Source organism: Cygnus olor, chromosome 18, assembly GCF_009769625.2.
Source record: "Cygnus olor isolate bCygOlo1 chromosome 18, bCygOlo1.pri.v2, whole genome shotgun sequence".
NCBI lineage: Eukaryota > Metazoa > Chordata > Aves > Anseriformes > Anatidae > Cygnus > Cygnus olor.
In genome coordinates, this window is record NC_049186.1 from 8,924,942 (window position 1) to 8,952,714 (window position 27,773).

General features: G+C 42.9%; 1 protein-coding gene across 9 annotated transcripts in view; it reads left to right on the forward strand.

Annotated features, from left to right (window-relative positions):
• RHBDL3 (rhomboid like 3) overlaps nt 1-27,588 on the forward strand; it is a 72,651-nt gene extending 45,063 nt beyond the window's left edge. For 7 of the 9 annotated variants that reach the window (XM_040530856.1, XM_040530850.1, XM_040530852.1 and 4 more), the window contains 6 exons: nt 10,056-10,280; nt 10,983-11,131; nt 15,604-15,716; nt 18,420-18,520; nt 20,398-20,458; nt 21,183-27,587. In XM_040530856.1, the coding sequence (XP_040386790.1) occupies nt 10,056-10,280; nt 10,983-11,131; nt 15,604-15,716; nt 18,420-18,520; nt 20,398-20,458; nt 21,183-21,454 (921 nt within the window). In that variant the 3' untranslated portion in view covers nt 21,455-27,587. Of the gene's footprint in view, nt 1-10,055; nt 10,281-10,982; nt 11,132-15,603; nt 15,717-18,419; nt 18,521-20,397; nt 20,459-21,182 lie in introns of all 9 variants that reach the window. The other 2 variants (XR_005813631.1, XM_040530853.1) reach the window with 2 other exon arrangements.
• The last annotated feature ends 185 nt before the right edge of the window (nt 27,589-27,773 follow it).

The window sequence follows — 27,773 nt, forward strand, 5'->3', positions numbered from 1 at the left end:
TTGTGAGAGGAGCGTGAAGCAGTGGTTGCTGATAGTTTACAGGCTTTTCCTCTTAATATCAGTTGGTAGCTGTAATAAGGAGCCGTTTGTTCGCAAGCAGAGGTCTGTCAGTCTGTGTGTCTCCTGTTGTATTGAGGGATTTCACCACTTCCAGAAAAAGAATGTAGATGACTGTTTGTTGACTTGCTGGGTAGGGTCATATTGCACTGCCGGAGACATCTACAGCAACAGGGAGATAGTGTTTCTAGGTCATGTTCGTTATAACCCAGGTAAGATGTCTCAGACTGCATGAGTCGTGATCTGCATACCTCTTTATCTCTAATGATGTTTCAATTAGTGAAGAGATCTCTCTGTTTTTCATCAAGGCAGTTTGGCCAGCCAACACAGATGTAGATGTGTGCTGTTAGACACCCAAGATGGCCTAAAAATGTTTTATTTATTTATTTATTCCAAAACAGGTCTCTTGGGCAGTAGCTGTTCCAGGCACTTTGGCCTGTTCTTGCTCTGTCATTCCCCATCTGAGTTCCAGCAGACTTACTGCAGCAGGAAGAGAAACCAGGGTGTCAAAGGCAACAAGCAGAGAATGACAGCGACGTTCAGGTTTTGCTGGAAAGTTGGTTCTTGATGCAATGTATAATCATTTGTAACTCTGTGTTCCTGCAGTCAACATGGGGATTTGATCCCTCCATTTGGGGGACTGGACTAGATGATGATTCAAGGTCCCTTCCAGTCCCTAACATTCTGTGATTCTGTGCTTTGTCATGCTCACTAGTGCATTGTGCTCTTGGTTTAGAAAAAAAGCTTATTCTAAATGTGAGACAGGGCATATAATCAGAAAAGCATTATAACGGTGCAGCTGTCAAGGATCCAGGTTACAGCCTCAGTCTAGCAGTGGTCTGTGAAGATGAAATTACACTGATATAATGACATAAAATAGATCTGCTGGACCTAATCAAGCTGTATTATTAGCCCTCTGCATGCATTTATGTATCAGGTAAAATAAACGAAGAACTATTAAATACCTCATAGTGAGCGTGAGGTTTCTTTCAGTTCTACCTTAATAAACAGAGTGGTCAATAGTACTCTGTGGTCAGCAGTGTATTTATAGTAACAGCTGCTTGTTCTACGGTTTGGTATGTTCAAAGAACCATGTAAGCATTAACTAATCAAACAGCACAACACTTAGGTAGTGGGAAGAGGTATCTTCTGACTGACTTTACAGAAATGATGGCCCAAGGCCAGCCAGCATGTTGGCAGCAGGCTCAGGAAGAGAACAGGGCTTTTTCTCTCTCCTTGCTTCACTGAGCTTGAGAGCAGAGCAAGCTAATGAGACAGGTGGGAGGTGAAAGGCATGGACAGCCTCCCCCTCCTCTGGGAAATGGGAGATGGTACCAGTCCGCACCTGCCTGAAGTGATTTCTGCAGAATGGCAAATTGCCTTCATTGCTGTTGAATGACTCCTGTAAAGAAGTCATTGATTTTCTGTCATCAGCCCTTCTATCCTCCTTATCTGCATTTTTCGCCCTTGCTAATCGATAGGTAATGCAAATGCCAGAATGCTTGAATTACTTGCAAGTGGCATCTTTCTCTTCTTCCTCCAGTTGCTATTGATTTCCAACATCCAAAATTTGTAGGGCTCCTTTTTCCCTTCCTAGTTTCCTGCTTCCAAGCCTTTCTTATGAACTTCCTGATGAAAAGAAACACCACAGTTGACACACAATTGGAACTCTGAAGTTGGTGAAACAGCTCTGATTCACTTTACAGCTGTCAATCTTGGCACAGGCAGTTATGTGGGGCAGTATTAAGCAAATGCTTTGTGATTGATTATCATCATCCATCTCTGCTTTTTGCTGAGTTTAATTTGTCTGTTTTGGTAGTTTAGAAAGAATTGATATGCTCTCAAAAATGATGGTGCTGGATCTGGGGACCAGGAAAGCTTATGTCTGCTTTCTAGTTCTCCATCAACATCCATGAACAGATACTCTCACATGATCAAGCACTGTTGATCAGAGGATCTCTCATGGCCTCCCAACCACATCCAAGGTACTAAAATTTGAGCAAGAAGCAAAATGGCACCAATGAAACTCTGGCCACTGGAGAGGCCTTGAGGGGACGAAGGGGGCTGAGTATCAGAGATGTGTTAAGGTGCAGTTGTCAAAGCAGATGTGTGTAAGTAGTGGCATTCCTACTGGGGTGGTTCACAAGCAGCCCTCATGGTTTCTTCCCAAGCTTGGTGATGAAAAGAGCTGATAAGCTACCTGCAGCACTGTCTTACAAAGCTTCAAAGACAAAGTGGTTATCCCCACAGCAGAAAGTAGGGTTTAACTAATGGTCCTCAAGGGAACACAAATGCTCTTCCCCAGCCAGTTCCTGGGATACAATATCCTCTCTGTTTTTTCTATAAGGTGTATTCATTTTGGTAAAAACTGAGTTGGGAGGGTCCTTCCTTTTTTCAGCTCTGCAAAACCCATGATCTTTGCTAAGTTCCCTGGATGTGTGATAGAATGAGGTGCTGCTTATTCTGCAAGTGCTTGGCTACTTACTAGAGAGTCCAACGCTGAGAGATGCTATTAGTGACTTCAGAAGCCATTGTAACTCGGTGATGTGATTATTTCCAAGAGATAGTACAGGCCATAAACTTCACAGAGCAATAGTGTTGATTCCCAGAGGGGCAAAGTGGAGCTGATTCATGCTGCAGTGTTAGCTTGTATTTTGTTCTTGTGAAAATAAAGTACGTAACTCTTAGCCTTGCTCTGGAAGAGGAAGACTTCTATAAAAACCTAATGTTTAATAAAGCAGATTTGCTAGAAAAGTAAATCACAGCTTATATGGGGACTAAAGCAAAATCTGTTTTGCAGCCCAGTGGATCTCGCTGCCAGTGCAACTCCACAAAGCAGCCTAGTTCCCTTGAACCACATATGTTGTAAAAGCTGACGTAAATTTATTTAATGTGGTCCAGATTGGACCTGCCAGCATGGGGCAGGAGAATTCTAGGGGAAGGGGTGTGCTTGCCCCATTGCTTCAACACTGGCACTACCCTGGGAGGTGCCCCTAGTCCGTACTGTAGGTCCTGCTATCCCTGGTTTGGATTTCTTGTTCAAAGGACAGGACTGGAAGTCAGGTGGACCTAAGTTTTGTTTCTGGCTCTGCAGCAGACTCACTATGAATCTCTGAGACAGAGTTCATTGTGTACCTTGGGAAAAGCAAAGCACTGCTGCTTCCAACAGAAATGTTTAGCTGTAGCTTTGCAGTAACTTGAAGCTGATGTCGCATCACAATGGTGAGCAAAATATATTAGCTAATTAAACCCACGTCCTTTGTTTTCCTGATCAAGGGTTAGCACCCGCTTTGCTTTCCCTGGCCTTGTTGGCTTCCAGAGATGGGCTAACTCTACCTCATTTTCTGTGAACAACAGGCATTTTTAAACACTGCGTAACAATAATCAGGTCACCCTAATCCCAACTTTGCTGGTGCCAGCAACTTTACCCTCTAGAGGAAGAATTCCTTTCGTTTTTTGTGATTTTTCTCTCCGGTTTGCTTGGAGTATGCTGCCAGACTGCAAATCCTGTCACTTTGAGAGAAGAAATAAAATTGCAGATGCAGGCTAAGAACTCTGCCAGCCTTTGCTACAAGTGATGGATACACGGGTCTATTGGCTGTGAGAGGAGGGTAACTTTGCAGTAGGTTCTTCATGGAAGAGGCTGGAACATAAGCTGTTGGTGGAAGGTTGCCTTGTGCTGTGTCCTGCTGAGCTGAATGCTCAAAGGGAGACTTATCTCAAAATAAGTTTCAAGTTGAGTGTTTTAAGCTTAAAAGCCTGTTGCAGAGTAACCCTGGACTTCAGTTCTAGTGGCCTTGTCTGATGCTTGTGGTTTTGTTCTCCCTGCTGCTAATCTGGAAAGGCTTGTTGCAGGAACAGCTGCAGATTTCATAGCTCCATCTCTGCCTCTTTGTGCTTCCTATTAGCTGCACCACTGAACCAGGGCACACACCCTGCCAACCATTAAGATGACTCCCATCACTGACCTCGGGGTTTCCTTCAGCTTCCAATGGGACATCCATTTTAGTGCTTCCTTTGTCCTTGATTCACTGCCTTGGCTGAAACTATAGGATTCCTGAGTTCTCGTTTTGGCCTTAGTTCAGATATATAATAAATATTTAATTCTTAAAAAGGTTTGAAAATCTCTTACTTCAGTATTTGTTCTAATATTATGCTGAGTAAGAAATGCTTTTTCTCAAGAGATGGATGGTTCTGCAAATGAGTGGTTATTTGACTGTGTCCTTATCCATCTCCTACCTCCTCAATGTATTAAAATCCTTACTGGGGTGAAAGTTCTTACTCCAGGGAGCACTTCCAGGAGCTGGATACCCTCCTGACAGGTGTTCTTCACTCTGGTTTTGTGTTGTTTTCCTTCCCGTTTTGGAGAAAATGAGTGGTGTATCATTTTTAATGCTCCAAGAGCTTGATGTGTCTCTTGAGGGGGAAAAAAGCCATCAGAGGGTCAGATGGGTATCTTGAAACTGAGTAACAGGCACGCAAGAACTGCTTTTGGAGAGTGTTCAGCTTGTACATTGTTCTGACTCCATTAGATACTGGCTGCATATACCAGCAGAAGAGAGCATTTTCTTCCAAGCGAACTAGTCTGGCAAATAATCATTATGCCAAATAAAGTGGAACTTAGCATAGAAATTTCCATCCTTAACCATGGTTCCTCAGCTGTTCCCAATCACGTACAGTTGAAACTTGAGAAGCATGATGTCAACTTCAATGGTCATTTTAATTGTGTATATATCTAAAATACATAAGTGAATGGGAAATATTATAAAGGTATTTTAAAAGAAAACTGCTTCAGAAAATAAAATCTGTATTCACTTCAGATGCAGAATCCTTCCCAGTACCAAAGGAAAATGGAACTTGCTGGGGTTTTGAGGTTTCAAAGTCTGCTGCATTTTGACACAAAGTTATTTGAAACAGTAAGTTAGTCTTGTCTTGTAAGTGCCCTTGTACTGTGGTTTACCTTTTCTAATGGGAGTGCTGGAAGCCTGGGACATTTAGTAAGAGTCCAGACAAGGTCTTGAGCAGGGAAGACTCCTGCAATGACAGCGATAATTTATTTGTTTTCTTCTGCCTCTAACTTTTCTTGAATCCCCAGAAGACACCACTGCTTGGTCAAAGCTAACCAGGATATTTCCTTTTGTATCCATTTGATACTCTTTGGGAAAGGAAAATGCTACCAGGTTGGTGCAGAGGATGTGAACATCTGTGACAGATGAACTTAATGCTGAGCTATGTGTTTTGGGCAAAGCAGTCTTTACCCACATTAGCATTTTGTAGAAGTGCATATTGAGGGAAGGAAATAAATGTGAATCTTGAAAGCAAAATTGATTGGAAAAGCTGCATTTGTAAGTAAAGTGGGTTATAAAACTAGAGCTGACAGAGGCTTTTAAAAAAGCATGTGCTAACTTCTGATTTAGTGTTCTGTCTCTTGGAGGATCGGAGCTGGAGAGCCGAATGCGTTGCTTGTCGTTGTACGTGTTTAATAATAGCTGGAGACCAACCTCAAAGATGCCAATACCTAGTGGGCAGAAGTCCACGTTTTTCTGAACTTCCTGAATGAGTCTGAATAAAAACCATAAAGAGGGTGCTGTGCCCCACACAAGCCATTTAACTGGACATGGGGAAATGCTACCTGACTTGGCTGTCTTTTATCATACCCTTGTGAAGGGCAGCAGCAGTAGTATAGATAGCCAAGAAACCTGGAGAAGTTGGTCTGCTAGTGGGAAAAGCCAGGTTCTGCTGCAAGTTGTAGGCTCTCTGAGATTAATTCTAGATTGACGTGTCCTGAACAAAAGCAGGGCTTTGTAATCCACTGAAGCTTTACACTGTCCCATACTAGACTGCAAGGACTCATCCTAAATTTTGACATTTTCAATATAGAAAACAGATTCATATCTAAGCGGGCAAAAACTGTCCTTCCCATCCGATGCATCAAACGCACCCTTTGAGCAGAGCTGTAGCACTAAGCCTGCTTTTGTTTTGGTGTGTTAATACCGAAGGCAGCGATGGCAGCGCATGGTTACAGGTCATGTCAGCCTGGCTGTTTTGCAAGGGTAACTTCTCTCTGCATAATAACTATTTGCAGGCTTGAAGGACTAAGGGAACATGTTGTTTCCTCTCCCCTGATTCCCCATATACTATTTTCTGTACTCATCTGCCTGTAGCTTTAATATCACGCTCATTAAAGAAGTCCCAGATCAATTGCATGAAGAGAAGTGGGGTGGGCTGCCCTGAGCTTCTGGAGCTGCAATAACGTGCAGGCCGACAATGGGTCTAGTGTTCTTTCAGCTGATGATTAAATACTTGGCTCGTAAATACCAATATTATGTAACTCCTAAATCAAGTCAGCAAATTGTGACCATATGGGAGACTTTCTGTTTGGAAAGATTTGAGTATTCCAAAGTCGGTCTGAGGAACAAAATAGGCTTCTTATCAAGAGTTGGTGGGAGCAGCAGTAGTGACTTAATCCTCTGTCTTTCCTTGTGCCTTGGTTTCACTTCACCTCCTAGCCTGAGATTAAAACCATGATCCTAAGGCCTGTGGGGTTATGTGAGTAGGCCCAGGACTGCGGTGTTTGCTTGAGTGCTGGCAGTCAGCTGTGCTGCCTCTTTGGAGCTTGTTGGCATGATGGGCAATGAGTGCAGGTGGGGGCCAGCAGGATGACTTCTTACTGAAAGGCCTAATTTTATCAGGTGCTGAGTACATCGAGTCATCTCTATTTTAATAGATCGTGGGAGCTTTTGGGCATGCATAGTGTGTTCCTGACGCTCTGTGTGTCCCTGCCTTACTTGGGTGTAAAACCATACCAAGGCTATGGCATTTAGAGGGAACCTGGGCCTTCTTTCAACATACTCTGCTCAAAAGGAGACTTGACAAATGATTTTTTTTATGTTTCTGCCTGAGGTGGCAGGAGGTTTAGCTAGTGCTCGTAAGGGCTCTGAACGGTTAGAGTTGTAATTATGGGTACCAAAAGGCTTTTAATTTTCTAGGTAAATTGAAACCTGGCTCCTACTGACACAGCACCTGCTGTTGTTGGTAGATGCAGGGAGTCTCCTGTTCCTTGCCGATCATGTTCCCTCCAAGGAGTGTGGTGCGTTGCAATCTGGGAAGAATACACTTGGTGCTCTATCCTCTGCAGGACTGCAACAGTTCAAGACCTGCTCCATTTCATTTGCTGGCAGTTTTCTCATTGCCTCTTTGCTAAGAGTGCCTCACAGTGTATAGAAATAACCTTGTTGTTTGTGTTTGAGGCAAGGTCTTTCTCCAGCAGTCATATTTGCTACCCAGAGAGCTGTCAGCATTTTGCTCAAGGGTTTCCCTTGCTCTTGTAATATCAACATTTACTGCTTTTCCATCACTATTGGTTTAAATAACTCTTGGTGTTTTATCATCCAGATGTGACCAGAAACAACCAATATGGAACACCTTGTAAAAATAATGGAGTGTGAGAACGGGTAGTTGAGAGAACAAAGGTACAACTGTCTATCATCATTCGTTGGAGGAAATCATTGTCATAAGCTTCCATTTTATCTTCTTTGTGACATGTGGAAGGTCCTGTTTTATTTTCCTGTTTTGGAGGAGGAAGGCAGAGCTCTCTACTGGACAGAAGGGCTTGAGGTCAGTGCAGTCTAGTGATCAGAGAATTCCAGCAACCTGGATTCTTCTACTAATTCTAGTGTATGACCTTGAGCAAGTCACTTAGTGCTGGGAGGTCCAGTTTATCACCTCCTCAGAAGAGCCAGAAGCTTTGTTCATCTGACATGTGACTTCCACAGTGATCCTACAATATTCCACTCTTATCAAAAGCAAGGAGACATTTCTCTTGTGCTTGGTTATTACGTTGAGGAATGCCTTCAGAAACATCACCGTGATGAATTTGCACTGATCTGACTGTTGTTTGAGCTCTCTGGGCAGCATTAGCAGTAATACAGAACAGGACACTGAACTGATGTTGATATGCTAAATTCAGGCAATTGAACTGAGCAGGTTCCTTTTGCCATGCTTAGCAGTAACAGAGAGATTCAGTGGTGCTTGAGTTAGGATCCTCTGCTGAACAAATGCAAGGAAATTTCTGTTACAATCTTAGCACAGACACAAATGTTGGCAGCCTCTGGGAATTCCCTCTTGTCTCTCTTACCAGTGTCTGCAGCAAGGAGGTGTTCCTCTGCTGAGAATAGTCAGCAATTTTTGATGCTGAACTGCAATGGTCATTTTCTTTGATTTGATCAGGAAACTATGATCTTCCACTAAAGTGCTGCAGCAGGAAAAGGTGCTGATCGCTTTGTGGTAGGCAGGCAAATCATATGTATTGCTGTAATTAGAATAGACATATCAGCAGCTTCAGGTGACTGTCAGGTATTTGCATCTGTAGTAGGCAAACGTAGCTTCAATCTCAATTTAATCTCATCCACAAGAGGAGTGAAGCCAGGGAGAACAGAATAAACTCTGCAAGGGAGCATCCTCAGTGTGTCTGACAGACAGCGAACTTGAGCCAGTGCAAGGTCATTAGGTGACTAAAGGTGATTTATGAGAGGGATGTTGATCACCCACAAATGCTAAGAAAAGCCTTTCACCTGGTGGATTGTTTCTCCGTGAATTTCTGCATTGGAGGGAAGGAGGGACAGGCTGCAAACAGAGGGCTAAGCAGGGATGGGCAACTGCTGGGAGAATGGGTCACAGTGCCTGTGTGCAGAGCTTGAAAGGCCATTGAACCATCACCTCGGGTGGCCCCCTCATCTTCCTCCAGTGATTAACAGGACCTGGCTCCCTGCAGTGATTACTGTGTTTTAAGCAGCTTGGTCCAGCTCGAAACAATTACTCTGCTGCCTTGGCACTGAGAGTTGAAGCTCTGGACTTTGCTGTCTTTGAGATATTAGCCAAAAACAGTGTGATCCACAACAACTACAAGTCAATGCTGCTGAACATCATCTCTCATTTGGTCCTGGGAGGCTGAAGATGCTGATAGTTTCTGAGATCAGGTAGCAATTCTCTAAGAAGGGGGACCAAGCTTTGCTGCCTTTTACTGTAAAAGGTTGCCTTACAATGTTTTTAATGCACAGATAGGTATTTTATCTTTTTAAGGCTTCTCTACCAAAGGTTCAGCCAGTACAGACAGTGACTCTAATGCAGTAGGTTTGTTTGACACCAGGGCTAATTAGCAATTACCCAAATCTTGGAGCAAGCACTCTCAGACCAGATTTTTTTTTCCTCCCAAGCAGGCTAGGCATAAAATTCCATCTGCCTAATTTGCAAATGCAATTGCTTTAATTATGCATCCAAATTGGGAAAGTGTATGCTCAAAAGATAGATAGCTAATTCTGTGCACGTCTGATGATAATGTGTATACAAGTCAGCACTGTCTCAAAATCTGCTCCCTCTGAGGATAACTTTAAAAAAAAAAAAATAGATCCTCTCCTTTTGCAAGTTTACAGCAGCTAGACAGCCTGTATACCAGTTTAGTCTGTGTTTTGTTGGTATTGCTTGTGTCTTGTTTTTGTTTTACACAAGGGAATAATTTTCCTTTCCCAGAGCTAAATCCTGCCAACAAGGATCAGAACATAAGGGTTAGCTGCTGTGAATGTACCTGCTTCTGCATTCAAGAAATTCCCTGCCCCTAGAGATGGCAGGTGCAGGGAAGTGCAATAGAACAGGGAAGGTGAAGGGAAGGAGGACAGTGCATCTGTGGATGGAGGCTGGCAAATGGGTCAGAGAGTTCAGCTGGGTACAGCAGCAGCCTCTGCTCTACCTTGCCAGTGTTCTGCCCTGACCTCATTTATTGGCACCATAATAGGAAATCCTGGTGCTGTTTTTTCTTGCACCCCATGTAGGTCACCTTGTGATCAGGCTGAGACTTGGTTCCTATGGCTCCAGCCTGGTGGTGGTTCTCCTGACTGCATGGGTCTGGTGCTGCCAGATTGGTACTAATCTCCCCTGACAACTGTCAGGCCCTGCCTGGCCTTGCTTTGTCCTCATGGTTTCCTCCTTTTCTTTTTACCCAGATGAGCAACAAAAGGTCGAATAGTTTCCGCCAAGCCATCCTTCAGGGGAACAGGAGGCTGTGCAGCAAGGCACTGCTGGAGGAAACAGGGCTGAGCCTGTCACAGAGGCTGATCCGGCACGTTGCGTATGAGACTCTGCCACGAGAGATAGACCGCAAGTGGTACTATGACAGCTATACCTGCTGCCCTCCACCCTGGTTCATGATTACCATCACTATTGTAGAGGCAAGTACCTTAATGCCCTGTCTCTGGAAACCCACCCCACGCTGCCCAGGCCTTTGCTGGGACACGAACAATGACTAGCGTGGGACTAGTTTGGACCCAGACAAGGACGAGTGTGAAGCTGATATGACCATCTTGGCTTGCCTATGTATGTGTGTGTAAATGGAGACTGTGGTCCTATCTGTCTCCATGTGTGGTGATTAGTCATTGAAGCAATTTGTGTATGAAACCACGGAATCTGGGAAACCAAAGCAAAGTTCTTTTGAAGAGTGAAAACCAGGGTAGTTTTAGGGGTAATTCAAATAATGGAAATAGAAATAAAATTCCTATGCTCTTTGAATGGAGAGAAAAAGGAGGGAACAGACACTAGATTAAATATCCTCACCTTATTTCTTTCTCCAATAAGGCCTTTGTACACTTGCTAAGTGATGCACTGGAATAAGCAAGGAGAAGGATATCCTATGGCACCGATTCGTAGGGTGCTGAGTTCCTCTGACTCAGTGGCTGGCTTGTTACAGAAAGCTGTATACATGGTTATGCCAATGTGTTGCAGGTTCCACATAATAGGGAACTTTCACAGTGAATGGCTGTCAGATGGGAGAAAAGTTGTTTTACAGTTGGCTTCCCATTCATGATTTTGAGTTGCAAAGTGTTTTTCAGTTAGAGAAGGCATTTGCTAACTAAGGAATGTCCCTGCTCTTCTAGGTTGCCTTTTTCCTTTACAACGGAGTGGTATTAGACAGATTTGTGCTGCAAGTCACCCATCCCTTATACCTGAAGAACGCACTACTTTACCATCCTCAGCTCCGTGCTCAGGCTTGGAGGTACCTAACCTACATATTCATGCATGCAGGGTGAGTACTTACAAACTGGAGAGATTCCCCACAGTTCAGGTTCCCTAGAGAGAGGCAGGAGGAGGAAGCAACTGAATCAGCTCATAAATCAATTTAAAAAAACCCCAAACGCAGTAATTCTAAATTTGTCATATAATCTGTAGCTGTTTTGGAGTGTTGGGCAATGAGGACCAAACCTTCATAGCTGTCTGAAGGTAGGAGGCAACATAAGGATCTTAAGAGATGCTGCTCTTCTCCCTGCAGTGTTGGGACCACACCAGCTTCTTAGTGTGCACTTCCCTGTGCGTACTTCCTAAAACTCACCAGACTTAAGTGCAGTGTCCCTCTAGAGGAGGTGTACAACTGGTGTAACGAGTCTGCAGAGATGCTGAACTGGTATTTAAGAACTACATGTTGTATTTTTGCTAGAGTTTCTAGTTGAGGTTGGAAAAGTCAATTAAACTCCCTGTGCCTATATTATGCCATCACTTAGTAACGTTGTCCCTTCTGTAGGGACTGAGGTAATGCCTAGAAGCCTGAGTCAAGACTGACCTCCTGGTTTGTACACACTGTACAAACACCAGTGTTCCCGAAGAGCTGACAGTCTCAAATGACCAGATGGGCAGAGAATGGTTCATCTAATGCAAAATTAAGATGCAGAGTAAAATGAATTGTCCTTCATTCCATGGGAGGTATGTAGCAGACTTGTGAAGAGAATCCAAGGCATGGCGATTCTAATTCTGTGTTTCTGGACTGCACCAGTCCTCCCAAGATTTGAAGAGACTTAATTATGTGATGTTTGTGATGCCATGGTGATGAGTGAGTGTCACAGGAAAGTTCATCTCTGTACGAAACACTCTGCCCCCTCTGTGAGCTTTCTCAGATCATTATCTTCACACATTCCTGGCAGATAATTGCAATTTTCTTTAATTCTGTCAGTGAAGAATCAGAGCAACAAGATTTTTAGCAGTGGTTTATAGTCTGAAAGTGGATAAAGATCCTTTATTCTTAAACAGAAAGCTTATATTCCAATCAGTCAATGTTCTCCTTTAAAAGGCCAGAAAGATCAAGAGGATCTTTTCCTTTTTCCACTGGGAAGCTGATGTCCCTTCTCTGCCATGGAATAACAGCCTCAGTGTGTAATTGCCCTTGAGTGCAAGACGTGCCTCAGATCTCTAAATAAAAATCATAGTTGGGACAGAACGGACTTGACCCAAGGGGAGAGTAGAAAAAAATTCTAGAGGAAACTTCTAAATGTGGTGACATCTGTACTCTACATGCTAAATCCCTCAAAAAAAATCCTGTGTACAGAGGTGTAAATCTACAAGTGGAGGCTGTTGGGCTTAGATGTGAGGCTGGTTATGTAATGAGAATTAGAAAGATCCATCACTGAGAATGTGGGGGAAACTGGGCTTGTAATAAGAAGGACCACTTAATTTTAACTAATGCAAACTGATTTGTATCTGAGTTTTCTTCTGGTTTTGTTGTTGTTCTACTGTATCACTTCTGTAACCATAGATTGCTCTGGAATTCCTTTGAAGAGGAGCACCTGCACAATGACAATTTTTCAGCTCTTAAATGTCTTCCTGTGTCACTTGTGGCTTCCTTTCCTAACCTGTGTAAGGTCACCCTTATCTGTAGCAGGCAGTTCTCTGGCATTCTCCACATTTATTGTCTGAAAAATAACAGGTTTATTTCACATCTGTGGCCAGCTTTGTGATGAACAATGGTGAAGGTGGCGTGCAGAAGACTCATTGTTTTTGTGATGGATTCCAAATTCTTTAGCTACATAGCCCTCAAAACAATGGAGAGTCCTGCTGGAACAATAAACCCCATGACTTATTTGCAGTAGCTAGAGTTAAGCTAAATGTTCACTTATTGCTAACTCATATGTGTTAAGCTCCTTTCATATCAGGAGGACAGATAAATCTTAGAAGGGTAATAATGTTTGTAGTGGAAGCCCATCATTCTCCTCTTGTTTTCAAATGAGAGGCTAACACAGTGTCATGGGATTTATTGTTGTTCTGTTCCCAGCTGAGACTTTAAGATGGTAATGTGGACTGCTGCTTAATTTAGGGCACTTGGTCTGCTTTTTTGAAGAGCTAGTGACAGTCAGGTGTCCAAGAAGGCAGCAGTTGCTAAGCCATGGGTGGCTGTGCCTCTAGAAAGATTCCAAAAATGCATGGACCGTGTGATGGTCCCGATGGAGAGAGCTTTGTCAACGGCTGAAAAGCCAGGCAAAGTTGTAAATTCTGCCCTTCTGCTTTCATGGAAAGCAGACGTTGATTATCGGGGGCCCACACATTTGTAACACTGCCATAACTAATGACCTGCATTGATGCTCAGTCCCATTTGTTTGGTCTCAGGGAAGAAGAAAGTCTTTAATAAATCAATGGAATTGTCATTTCAAGAATGACGCGTTCAGCACCGGCAAAGGCTAATTATATTTTATGGGTGCTTATTGACTGTGGAGCCTTCAATGCTCTTAGCATGATGGGGAGAGGGAGTGAATGGGATCACTCCTGGAAAGTCTTTTAAGAACAGCTGTGAATCAGAGCGGTCACTTTAGTCTACGATAAACTTTGCCGAGCCCTTACAAAAGCTGCCTTTGAGAAGCAAGCCCTAGTGCTTTGTGTGAAAATGTCAGGCGCTGCCTCATGATGTTAACTGCCAGCTGAAGCTTCTTTCCTCCCCACGGTAAAAGGGCACTTGGATGGTTTGACTATATTCTGTGATCTCTGTGTGACCTTTGCTGGTTGTTCCTAATTTAATTCCCAAGTTCTGTGTACATGCAGGATCAAAATGGGTGCCAGAATACACCTGTGCCCCCATGGCCTCAAAAGCTCCAAGCAAGATGATAAATATACACAGTTACATTCTGTAATTTGCTACAATGGCAAACTGTGGTGCTGAGTGTCTCATGCAGGGAGATAAACTTACTCTTAGGGAAAAATTAAGTGGTAACAAACCCATTAAGATACCCAGAAAGGTCTGTTTCCTGCAGCATCATTTCTAGCAGCCTTTTCTGGTCCTACTTTAAATCCTCCTGTATGAGATGATTGTATCCTTAGTGCATCTATCTTACCATCAGCACTTTTTATGATGTATATGGGAAATTGCTATGGTAACATGAAGAAAGACTAAAACAGTGAAAATACATGCAACTTAAACCAATTATTTCTAGGGGAGCAATTCATTTCTTGTATAAAATACAACATAGATTTACATTAGCTACTTTGCACTTCTTCCCCCAAAAGACACCGGTCTTCTCCACTAAGGGTGCCATCGGGTCCTTTCAGTCCACCTTTCAGTGAAAGCAGTCGGGTACTTTTTCATACAGAAAAGAGTATACTCTTGGGTCCAGTGTGATGTGGCCATTTAGCAAGGGTCACAGCCCTGTGAGCACAGAATAAATCTCAGGTGCTAGCTGAGTATTGAAGAGGGAACCTGTTCAGATGCCTGTTGCTGCTGTTACATCACTGGAAGACCCTGCAGTTGTTAAAGCCATGGGTAAATACTTGTATGAAGCTTTGAAAAGTAGCAAGACAGTTTTGTTAAGTATTATTGATTAGAGTATCAAAGAACTTGCTTTAAACATGTTGATTCATCATAGCAGAAATCTGCTGCACGTGGTCTTTACCTAATATGAACATCTTGGCTGTCACACTCTCTCCCTTTAGGCTGCAAGTGGTCCCACAGTTGCTGATGCGTGCAGCAGGGTTTGCTACAAGACAAGTCTTAGCCCTGCTCTTTCCATTGCATTTAACAGGAGTTTTGCTGAGTGCGATGGGAACAGCAGTAGGAGAACAAGCAGCTTCAATGGATACGCCTGGCATCCTGCTGGATGGCTAACGTCAGCCAGACATGAAATACCCTCTGCTTCCCACTTTGGCCACGATCACTTGGAGGTTGGCTCAGCAGAAAAGGGTGGGGGACAGATAGTACAAACAGTAAAACTGCATTGTGTGTCAGAAGGAGACTGTAATTGTTTTGGGACTGCTAGGCTTACCTTGCTTTTGATTCAATATCTGCTCCCCATTATGTCAACATAATATGTGCAGGGAAAAGCTATATCATCAGGAAAGAAAAAGAGAGGAGTGGGTCTAGTTTCTAGCTGCTTTTCCTGGCTTTACTGCAATCTTGCTGCATTTTTTGGACAAGTCATTTAACTTCTTTACATTTTTTCAAATCTTCTATTAAAAAAAAAAAAACAAAAAAGCCCAAGTCTTACTAAGAACTGAATGTGCTGTGAGGTCTTTGGCTGAAAGGCCCTGGGAAGATATAAAAAGATGAGCAGGAAAGAAAGAAGGAACATCACAACTCTTGGTCTGATAGTTTCAGGAACCATTGTTTTTTCCCAGTGTTAAAATTTACTTTCATGAAGCAGATGCTATTTGATCTCCTTTTGAGATATGTCTGTCACAAAGAGAAGGGAGATGAAGAGTTAGAAAAGAGGACAACTTTTTTTTTTTCCCTTTCTCTTCTTGCTGCAGGATAGAACACCTTGGACTCAACGTTGTCCTTCAGCTCCTGGTTGGGGTTCCCCTGGAAATGGTGCATGGAGCTGCAAGGATCAGCTTTGTGTATGTCGCTGGAGTTGTAGCAGGTAGGTTACACCTCTAGATGCCCTAGATGGAGAGGCATCTGAAAGTGATCTGCGATGAATTAACATAGAAGAAATGTTTTGTGACATTTGGGCATAAGAGAAGAGCAGTCACTGATTTTCTCTGTTTTGAAATTCTTTTGGAGGCTGGAAGTGGGAAATATGCTACAACCTGACATCTGTTTCTAACTATCCATAGGCATAGTGTTTAGGAGACCTGCTTTAAAAACAACAACAACCACCAAAAATAAAATAAAAAAATAGCCTTGCTGTAGCTGGTCTTCCTGAACGTGGCAGTCGTGCTGTCGTGGTGTACCTTTCCTCATGTCCCATAGAGGCCTAAAAGAAAAGTGTTATCATAGATGCCTGCATGAAGAATCTTCCCCCTACTCCTTCTCACCCCCAGGTCCTGTGCCTGTTCTTCCTCCATTTGTCCTACGCTGTCTGGTTCCTACAGCTACAGCCTGAGTAAGCAGGAAGTATTTGGTTGTAGCTTGTGAGCAGCTCACAGGAATCTGGAAATTCATTTAATCATGAAGCCATAGGTTTTGATTGATTTTTAGTTTGTTTTGTATTGCTTTTATTTATGTTTGGCATTTCCAGCAGTTTGGAGGTGATGAAAGTTAGCTGACAATAGATCAACATCTAATTAAAAAAGGAGAGGGTGAGAACAACCAAGGGCTTCGCAGTGGAACTCAGACAAGGATTGACTGCCTTAGCTCAAGATTTATGGTGATTTTGTTTCCAGCCTCATAACTTCATTTTTTTCATAATGAGCAGATAAAGCTATTGCAAAATAGGCTGCATTGAGTGCTAATAAATCCTGCATTCCAGAAGGGAGACCGTGAAAAGAATAATTGGGATAGGACATGAGACTAGGCATGGTACAAACACCATGCTCATTAACGGAGAGAAAGCAGTTAGCAGACCAGCTCCAGAGTCCCTTGCCTATTATTTTAATAAACATTAAAGTGGTCCCCAGTCTGCAACTTTGCAGGCACAAACTCTTCTACTTAGATCAGTCTGACAAGTCATGGGGCTTCACTTGTGTACGTACACATTGCACATCTGTGCCAGGGAAGCAAAGCAAGTAAACACTGAATGTGCTGTGACTGAGAGCAGGTGAGCACTGTGAGTTGCCAGCTGCCTCTCAGATTCCTGTGGCCATGGGCTTGCTGGCAGGGTCTGCAGGGCCAGAGACAGGCTTCACTGGGCATTGGGCTGGGCTGAACTCTTAGGGCTGTGCAGGCTGCACCCAAAGCCTGAGTGAGGCTCACTAGCCCACCCAGCATTACTGGTGTGTTTCTGCTACACGAATGATCTCACCTTTTTTTTTTTTCTCAGGCTACCACATCCTCATAGACTTGCCTTTCATACCTCGTAACCTGTGAATTGCATGCCAAGTAAATAAAAGTACCAAAAGGAAAGGGAAAACTTCCGTCCTTTAGTGCAGGATGGAACTATAAAGGTGATCGAACAGTCTCAGACAGAAAAGCATCCCATGATGCCTTTACCTATTTGAGTTGTTAGCCAATTATTAAACATGACTTATTCTTTGATGTATGCCAGGAGATGGAGGAAAAAGCATACGTATGCTGAGGATCTGGCAATTTAAAGATAAAGCAGCTCCTAAACAACCAGGAATAAACAGTCAAATGCAGACACATGCTACAGTGGCCACTCTCTACTTTTATGTTGTTTTTTTTCCTCATTTGTCTGGCTTTGCTAAAAGGACATGTGGAAATGCAGGGTGAGAAGTGTGTGCTCAGTGCTGTGTCCAAGCATTTAACTGCAAGTTGTCATTAATCCTTTCTTAACTTCTAATTAACTTTTCCCTTAATGGCAGTGCTTAAGAGATGAAAAGTCTCAGGGCCATAGGGTGAAGAAGGGAGCTATGAGCAGAGCTGGCTGGTGGAACCTTGGCTCTATCTTGACCCAGAATCACCTGAGCAATTAGCGAAGAAGTCTGTTAGAAGATTCTGTACTGCTTATGACTCTCTCTAGATTTGTTGTTGCATTTTTCCCCTTTCCTGCTCATCATAAACATCTTCATTAACCCTGCCTTGTGACACCAAGTCTGCCTTTGTCTCTCTTCAGTTACTCTTAAAGTTTGCAAAGAAAGGAGCTTTGAGCAGGTCCAGGCCTCTAATTGCAATAAAGAGAAGCAGTGTCTATGTTTGGATATATTGTTAGTAGTGGTGCCTTTATGTGACTGACCTGTCATTTTGCCATCTCGTGCTTACTGCCTCCATCCAGGTTATTTTTAGGTAGTTTTACTCTGCAGTTTTATAAGTAACAGAGTGTGCTTTGATCAGAGTCCTCAGTTTAAGTTACCAGTCCCCAGTTCCTTTTCACTGTGCAAATATTTAATCTTTCCAGCACGGGAGCTACTTCTATTTTATCCTCAGAAGAGGGAAAAGACAAAGACACTTGTCTGTCTTCTGCTTCCTTGTTGCTTTGATCAGGGTGTAAGTATCTTTTGCAGCATAGTGTTGAAGATACGTTGCTGCTTTGTGCTGGATGCTTTTAGCTTGGATGCTTTTAAAGTAGGTGGAAAGAATTGGACTGATTCCTATTTTCCCCTCTCCTTTTTCTTTATCTCTGTATTGCTGACCTGCAGCAGTTAACACAGAAATGGCAGTTAGTAGGGCTGTAGGGTAGGAAACGGTGGGTGGCAATTTTGACAATCCTTGTTCTTCCCCCCAGGATCCCTGGCAGTGTCAGTAGCCGATATGACTGCGCCTGTGGTGGGCTCCTCCGGAGGCGTGTATGCACTTGTCTCAGCTCACTTGGCCAATATAGTCATGGTGAGTACCAGAATGACTTGTCTAACCTCTTTGGAAGTGAGTGAATCCAGCCAGATATGATGGCCCAAGGGACTGGAAACAGGGTCTGACCCCGTTGTTTGTCATTCAGAGCTTGCCCGGTTGTCTTGTCCCAGTGGCCTGGTGCTGGAATGGAAACGTGACACTGTAGTTGATGGCTTTGTGCACTGATGGCCAGCAGCTTGTCGGGAGAAGCCAAAGATGCTGGTGTAATCCAAGATTTATCAGTGTACTTCAGGCTATCAGCTCTTCTTGCAAGGGGTTGGAAGAGAAGGAACTGACTGGATCTGCAGAAGTTGCAGAGCTGTTTCTGTCTGCAAAGCATCATGTTGTGTTAGGGAGCACCTAAAGAAATTTAGTGTTTGATGGATTTATGTGCAGAATATCCCTTATCCGCTTTTGTAAAACCCAGACTGAGGCTGAACCCTGGGCATAGTAGTGATGCTATCTTTTTGCTCTTTCACCTCAAGAAGTACTTTACAAAGGTCAGTGAATATCAGCATTGTCGTTCCTCTTAGACCTGAAAATAGTAGCACATCCAAGGTCCTCAGAAAGGTGGTGGCAAAGCCCAGCATGTCTGCCTGTGCAGCCCCTAAGCTGACCGTCAGGCGATGATGGTTTTGCTGAGAAAGCTTTTTCTTTTTTTTTTTTTTTCTGATTAGGATTTATGTGTAGTGATTCAGGAATGCATGTCTGTCCTGTACCAGCAACTTCAGAGCAGAATAACCATAAAAATGATGGTAATCCAGCCTTCCCTGGGGTCTGAGTGGGATGATAATGCGAATTGGCTGCAGTAGAGACAGAAGGTCTGTTGTGTGTGCTCTGGAAAACATGCGTGTGTGTGGTGATACTTGTGTCAAGCCTAAAAGAAAACCTTGTGTTTAATGCTTGTATGCTGTGAAATCAGTAGGCTTGGGCTGCAACCCGCAATGGTGCTGCTCCAGGCAGCCTTTGTGGTGTCTGGGAGTAGGGGGACTGAGCAGCTTCCTGAGCAGAATAGGTCTCCTTTGCTGTCTTCAAGCTTTTCAAAGCGTGAAGGAGCTGGGGGCTGTTGCCAAACTAGGTCACTTGAGTATCTGACAGAGCTAAGGAGCGGAGGGGAGAGCATGCTCCTATATTACAGCATTTCTGCTGGTGAAATGCCTCCTGTTACACAGGTTTTCTTCAGTGTCTTGCGTCAAAGAGAACCAGGAGGGTGTTTGTTCTGTCTCATAGGGTGGTAATGCAGACATGGGTTCTTCACACTGAGATTCACAGGGTCAGAGGGGGACAAAGGAGCTGTTGCTTTAGAGGAACAAGCTCTGCCAGAGGTGTGTGGAGAGTATTCACCAGTTACCTTCCCAGACTTCCTATAATGTAAAATGGCCTGTCGTTTCACTACTCATTGGAATCATCCAAATCTATTTAGCAATTGCTACAGTAGCACCTATCTTTCTCCATTATCTGTTGTTTCTTTGTTTTGTTGTTTCTTTTGTCCGTGGTCTCCAGTGGCTACTGGGAGCTCTTCCCAACCTCTGGAGGATGGCAAAGCCAGCCAAAGGCCGGGCTGGTGTCAGGGACAGAGCTAGGCCAGCTGGATCTCAGGCAAGGGAAGTCAGTAAGACTGCCAGGCAAAGAAGTGATGGATTGTCCATAACTTGGACAAGTCTATGATAGGTTCTTTATGGCTATGTCCTCTGGGATTGACAGATCTATGTGTGGTGTGGTGAGTGGAAAATTCACAGCTAGGTGGTAAAGGCAATGAAAGGGGTGTGTTCCAAGGGATATTTGCCCTTGATGCTCCTCCAGTACAGATCAGAATGTAAAATCCCTCCAGGTTTGCATGCAGCATTACTTTGTTTTCCTTGTCTCTTCTCCAGAACTGGTCAGGAATGAAGTGCCAATTCAAACTGCTGCGCATGGCTGTTGCCTTGATCTGTAGTAAGTATCGTGCAATACTTGGCACACATGCAATCCTGTCTTGTTTGTCCTTGTCATAAGGGTTTGTGCTGATTCAGGGTGTTTTGGCTTTGCAGCAGTTTTGGTAGGAACTTGCAGCTGGACCTTCTGGCAGCAGAAACCACATCACTCTCAAATGCAGATTTTGGCTTTCAACACAAGCATTTGTAAATGAGGATTTGTTGTTAGCCAACATCTGTAGCTTGTGGCATTTGTGAAGATCTGGGACTTAAGCATCTCGCCTTTGAATTCACAAACAAGCAGTGCTTTCATAATGCTCATGTTTAGGCATCCTAGAGCACTTTCTATCTGGGACGGCAACAGCATTATACACATATTAATGAATTATCTTCCAGACATATCCTATCCCTAGGGTGGCATGATAAGGGAAACTAAGCTGTCTGTTCATCATAGACAATTGTCTTCAATGTCTAACAGAGGGAGGAGGCCTTTTTTTTTAAATGATTTTGATATACATTTTGGAACGGGAATATTCCTTCATCTGTCTACTCTTCCACAAGGCCAGACCACTTACCATCCACTGGGTAGACCTCATCTCTGTATGCCTTACACAACTGTGGTTGGAAAAAAACAACAGGTGGTTTCTCTTTTACTCTGTCTCTTCAGGGCTGTAGCACTGCCTGAAAGATGGACTTAAGGAGGGATAGACTTATACAATTAATTTGTTTTTCCTTTTTTGTTCCAGTGAGTTTTGAATTTGGAAGAGCTGTGTGGCTGCGATTCCATCCCTCTGCTTACCCTCCATGCCCACACCCCAGCTTCATGGCTCACCTGGGAGGGGTGATGGTTGGAATCACCCTTGGAGTTATCATCTTGAGGAACTATGAGCAGAGACTCCAAGATCAGACTTTATGGTGGATCTTCCTTTCTATTTATCTCATTTTCGTGGTGTTTGCCATCTTCTGGAACATTTTTGCCTACAGCCTGTTGGATCTGAAACTACCTCCCCCTCCTTGAATACATGGGACGTAAACCTCTGGAGAGCAGAAGTCATCTGCCAGCTAAGTTATATGAGCCAAGATGGAGGATCTATTTTTATATTTAGCTTAGGGGAGGATGATTATTTTGAACACAAGTGTGTGCTGAAGGAGACACTTAAAGATCTCACGAGTGAATGGATTGATCTGTTTGTTCATAAATCTAGCAGGTACTGTGCTGCCTGGTCTGGACCCTGCAGTTTCTTCACTGTCAGGGCTCCCACTGGGCAGCTTGAAACTGGGCATTTATCACTTGGTTTGTTAGCACACATCAATATTTTGTATGGGATATTTGCATTTTCCGAGTCAGTGTTGGAATTGCAGCCAGTTGTTGAATGAATATCCTCAAAGTTACTGAACATTAGAAGGGAAAAAGAGCAGTCAATTACTAACTAGAGATTTGCACGATACTCACAAGGCAGATTGAATTTGGTTTCTACGGATACATCTGACTGTTCAGCCATACCAGTGCCACTGTCTAATTACTTGAATAATTCCTTAATGAAAATTAAGCCTCTGGTGAAACCTGTCTTACGCACCTTTCAAAGGGGTCAGCAAATCTTGATCACCCAAAGCGGTGGAGACTGGTCTTCAACTACAGGTCATACGCAATTGCACTATAAACCTTGGGAACTCTTTAGAGTGATATGGACACTCAGCCAGAGGTGGCTTTTACTGTGCATATTTTGCTTGATTTTTATTTTTCCCCCCAGCCTGTTGTAGCTACAGTGTGTGACTGGGGTTTCTTACTGGGGGATGGAGAAAAGAAGGGCAAATGTTCATTTGTGATTTTATCAGTTGACAATCAGGTGCTGCTTTCTTCTCACTTTGTTTCTGGACATATTGTTGTAACAACATGTGGCCTGTAACACTCTTCCAGCCCGCTCTTGCTGTGTAAGTGGGACCTGGATCACCCGCAGCAGCACAGGGTGGGAGCTTTACAGCCATGCACTCTGATTGGTGCCAGGTTTGTCCACTCAAGTCAGTGGAGTTGAATCAGGTTTTATACCACTAGTTTCAACCTGAAGTGGAAAGAGTGTTACAGTGATCATTGTGAAAGTGATAAAGCTGATTTTAAATTGACTGCTACGTTTTGAGGATGGCAAGTATTTCTGAGGCAATGGAAGATCAGGGGCTCCAAGCAGCAGTCAGTTGCAGTGATGCCTTTTTGCTTAGGATAGGTCAAGCCCAGGTTTTAGGAATCTGGTCTGTAGCACAGCCCATACAGCAGCATGATGCACGCTGCCTGCGTGGACCTGGGGGCCAGACTGGAGTGTCTGTATGGTGCATGCCTCTGTAAGGTGTTTGTTGTTACGCTTCTTACTTTAGAGAGCTGCCAAACCACAGTTGAGAAATGTGGATGCCTTCCTTTTCTCCCCCCTACGCCCACCCGGTTTGGCCTAGAGTAGCTCCTTTTTTTCCTTTTTCTGTTTGCATGTCGTGCCCAGCCACCAGAGCCTTCCACAGCACATCTCATGGGCAGTGTAGCAGTTAGGTTTTCTCTGTAGTGAAGGGTTTCTGTATCACGGGCTTTATTCTCTCTTCTGTATAAATGGTGCTGCCAGACAATACCACAAACTAGTGGGAGCTTCGCTTTCTAGAGGGGAAATTCTTGAGAATTCATCAGCTGTCCACTTATTTGCCTTCATAGCAAAAATCTCTCTGGAAGGCTGAAGTTCTCCCACAGTATCTGCTAGTAAAAATCCTGTTGCCTTGGTGAAAGAGAAGGGGGAGAAGGAAAGTGTTTCTACAACCTGGAATGAATCTTGTCTGTAAAAGGAACAAGTTTTGCCACCTTTGTGCACAGAAATGGAGTCTCTGAGGGCAACGGCACCTTTGTTGTTCTGCATGGCTGGCATGTTGTTCATGGGCCCTCAGATCAAGGTACAAAGGTCAGAGCTCCATTCATTTCAAAGAAGAGGACTGATTCCCTATTCTATTTTTATCTCTGCGGTTTGGGTCCAGCTCAGAGCAGTTGTAAGAGTTTACATGTGTTGCTTCAGGTCAGGAGCTTGCCAGCGAGTTTCATACTGGTGGAGATGTAGGGAGACATAGGCAAACAGGAAGGAGGGGAACTAGAATACTGAGGAAAGCATGGTAATGCATAAGGAGGACATTCCTTTCCTCACCTGTTATGCAACCTTTCTGATTGCAGATGCCTTTAAACCAAAGTTGAGCAGGAAGTGGGAGTTCCCTTGCAAGTTTTCCTAAAACTTTGAAATTCTAGTTAGAAAATGTCAATAAATCCCAGATTATTTTGTCTATAATTTGTCAGAATACAGTATGCACTGATTAACTTTTATTTTTTGTTTCTCAGCCAAAAGCTACTTAATACCCATCAATTTCCTCCCAAGAAAGCTTTCTGTGCCTGCCAGTGATGTGCTCTGTGGTGAAGCAGCAAGCTACAGGTTCGAGGGCTGCCACTTTCTTCATCAGCCTCACCCTGGCCAATATATCTTTGCCTTTACTCAGGAGAACGAGGGAGCTGCATAGGGTAGTACAGCTGCCCTTCTTTGGTCCTTCATCCGTAAGTCAACATAGTTTACATGAACTAATTAAAAAAAAAAAATCAAAAACTCTCACTTTGAGCTTTTGACTTTTTCTCTTAAACTATTGTTTATCTTTGCAACTTCCATTCCTGTTGTCCCATGCCCTGTCTGAGGAAATCTACAAGCAGCCCTCGGGATCAGAAAGGTCAGACTTTAGAACAGCACTAGATTTATTCTGAAGAAATGAAACCCTCTCACATTCCTGTTCATCAGAGCTGAAATGTCTCCCCTTATATTGAGCAGGTCATATGCAGAGCCTGTAATACTGCTCCTGACTCCATAAGCTGATAGATTCTTAGCAGATGAAGTGCTTAAGTTTTTATAATCGTTTATATCACTAAACAGATATTGTGAAAATTTGTTATATTTTTATAGAGTATCAGGAAACCCAGTTACTTTGTTTTTTAATGCACCCAGGAGTGCCACAGTGCTGCAGCGCCAGAGAGCTAACAGCAAACAGGCTTTTCTTTTACCTCCAGACGTCCTTGATGCTGCTGGCTTATGTCAGAGCTTTAATATTCTCCATCCTGCTCATTTGTGGTTCCAACTTATCACAGTCAGCAATGTGTTCCTGAAGGAGCCATCCACTGAGGGACTGCTTTTGGTGATTGTTTTGGTTTTATTTCAGATGCTGACAGGATTTTACATGAATTGGATAAAATATGAATCTTTTGTGTGGATGTGAAGTGCCAGAAAGACAAGGATTGTTACCAATGCACAGATTTGAGACGGCGCGTGTTAGAGGAAGCTATTTTATGCCTGTGTCCTTGAATGAGGACACAGCACATGGGGGAAAAAAAAAAAAAAAGCCGTTTCTGTGCTGGACTTCCCACTTAGTAAGTATATTGCAGCACTGGTCCAGAGAGGATGGGTGCAGGGAGCAGTAGCGCAGCCTGGGGTGCTGGTTGTACAGCTCCTTCAGGGACACCTGCCGGCCGCAGGGAGACAACACAGACGGGGTCCAACTCAGAGCCTTTTGCTGATCTCTCATCCCAGGAGACCTGAGAAGTAGCTCAGACAGCTATGGGAAAGACAGTGGAAGAGAAGCTGGTAGAGCAACGTCCATGGAACTTGCAAATGGCACTTTTATTTCTAAATATTTGGATGCAGGTAGAGGTTAATTTTGCACACATCAGTAATTCTATAAGGAGGAGAGGGGGAGGGTTGGAATGGAGTGATGGGAGAGGAGCTTACCAGAAACAATCTCTGAGTGAGGTGTAGAGTAGTAGAAATGCTGATGAATTCACTTTTGAGTTTTTAAGCCAACATCTCACGTCATTTTTTTTTCCCCATTAGTTAATGGGGAAGATTAGCACTTATGTGGCATATTGTGTTTCTTCAGTACTTGCTCTTTTAGCAGGAGGAAGTATTTTATCAATGGAGAAGGGGGAGGCCAGAGAAATTTTAATTCTCGGAGGTTGCTGTAGTAGAAATAAAGCTTAGGGATTCTGTGTCCCAAGACCTTGCTCCTTCTGAGGATTATACTGCCCTTACGTTTTAAATCAATTAGATAGTTTCAATTTGAATTGGGTTATGAAGAATGGAATCTGACATGTTTAGAGCTGAGACAAAAATAACAGCTATCTGCTGACCTTACAAGACAGCTGCTGTTTTGTGCCAATATTTAGTCTCGCAGGATCGTGGGTAGGATTTTCACACATACTTCAGTGAGTAAAGAACTCAGTTTATCCATTTATATGGATTCAAACTCAGCCCAGTTGCTTTGGAAACCCTATCCACTGGCTTTACCTGAAGTGAAACTGGAAAATATGAATACAGTTCAACACCAGCAACTTCTGGAGGCAAACTAGGATCCAGAGAACAAAAGCACTTCTGGGATTTTAGCCTCTTTTCTGAATATCACTGCTGTTGTGTTTCTTTTATAGTAGTGGCTGCTTCACAGTGTTCTGTAACATGGCTCAAAAATTCCTTTTATGATCACTGAAGCTGAGAGCTGGTTGTAAATGAAAACAGTGCAGCTGTATAAAGAAAGAATCACATGTAAGACAGAAACAAAGCTTGTTTAAAGGTAAATGTATTTGTAATGTCACTATTAATCAATAGCTTTTAATTGGAAAAAGTTTTCTAATGAGGTATTTTTGAAATGCCAGAAAACTTATGTTTCAGGGTACTTTACAATACAGAGCACAAAATATTCTGCAGGCCTCATTTAAGTAGCAAAAAAACCCCACTTAATTTCCAGTGAGCTTAATAGATATGTTAGTCACTGGCTGTCTCCTGACTCCCCCAGAGTGTCTGATTAGTTTGCAAATAAAGCTAGACTTGTGCAGCTTTTCTTTTGCTTACACTACTAATCTTAACAACACATCCAAATGTTAAACGCAAAGCACTAAACAATGTAATTTTCTGCCTTAAAATACTGAACAAATGTTACTTACCTGTTAAGGTCAAGTAAAACAATTATATTTGCAAGGTAACACGCTATGATATGTTTCCAAATATTTTTGTATTGTGTACATTCTGTATATTTTTGTTGTAACAATATTATTTGAGTGCAGAATCCATTAAATTTTTGTTGGTGGATTTTTTTGGTTTTGTTTCTTTTTTAATCAAATAGAGCTGTTTTACATCACATGCCAAAAATCAACCAAGAAAAAACTTTCGAAGACAATTTTGTAAGTTTGTCTACAGTTAACAAACTATTTAACCAAAGATCAATTGGTTTTGAGCTCTGAAATGTAATCTTTTAATAATGACATTGATAACTCATTTTTATGTCTCTCTAGAAGTGTCTGATAAAAGGGAAGTGAACTGCTGCTATATTTCTCCATGAGGTATAACAAGGATGCAGAAATAGCTTGTGACTGGTATTAAAAATTCAGGTCTTGTCCCACTATTTAACAACTGACGCTTTAAAGCAGTAGTGACCTCAAAACTGAGGGGAAGTTGAAGACCAAGTACATTAGACTGTTTAAAAAAAAAAGGGGGGGGGGTTAGGGGGTGGAAGATTGTTGTCTTTTAACATCAGACTTAAAATCTCAGAGCTAATACATTCTCATCTCTTGATCCAATAGTGAGAACAATGTATCCAGTAAGTTCTGCAGCAAATCTCTGAATGATTTAGTTGTTAAATAAAAGGGGAAGGCTTATTTTGAAAAACATTTTGGGTTTTTATTGGGAACTATTGTGTTAAAGTATAAATTGAAGAAATGAAAATGTAACTAGCAGTAGTCCCTGCCAGATTTGTTACTCCTAAGGGGAGGCAGACTACTGCTACTCTATGCAGGATTCAACTCTTGCTAGTAGTTTTCTGTTTAATTGAGCTTTCTGAGGCATTTAAAGTTCTTTATTCGCTAGTTGAGGAATTTCTGCAAAAGGGTAAGTAAGGTAGGTTTTCATCTATTTTTGTTCGTTAGTACAGGAACTGGTGTCTGTTAACACTATATATTTTTCTAGCTGGTTAAAATAATTTTAGAAAGGCAAACCGAAGGACAGAAATATTACCAATTCCAGAAAATCTGTTGCAGGAAAGGAGCCAAAAGTTGGCAGCCTTGGGACTCATCCTTGATCATACAAACTCATACAACTCATTATTTTATTCCCGTAACTCCAATCATATGCTGTATAGTAAGCACTGCTCTTAAGTGTTGGAAAGAGAAATACTAATTGGTTTATATGCTGCTTCTCAAGGGGGAGGGAAGGAGAGACAGACACCAAAAAAAAAAAAATCAGACCCCAATCTTTCAAATTGTGAGAGGTCTCTGTCAGCTAAAGGTAAACTTGCATTCT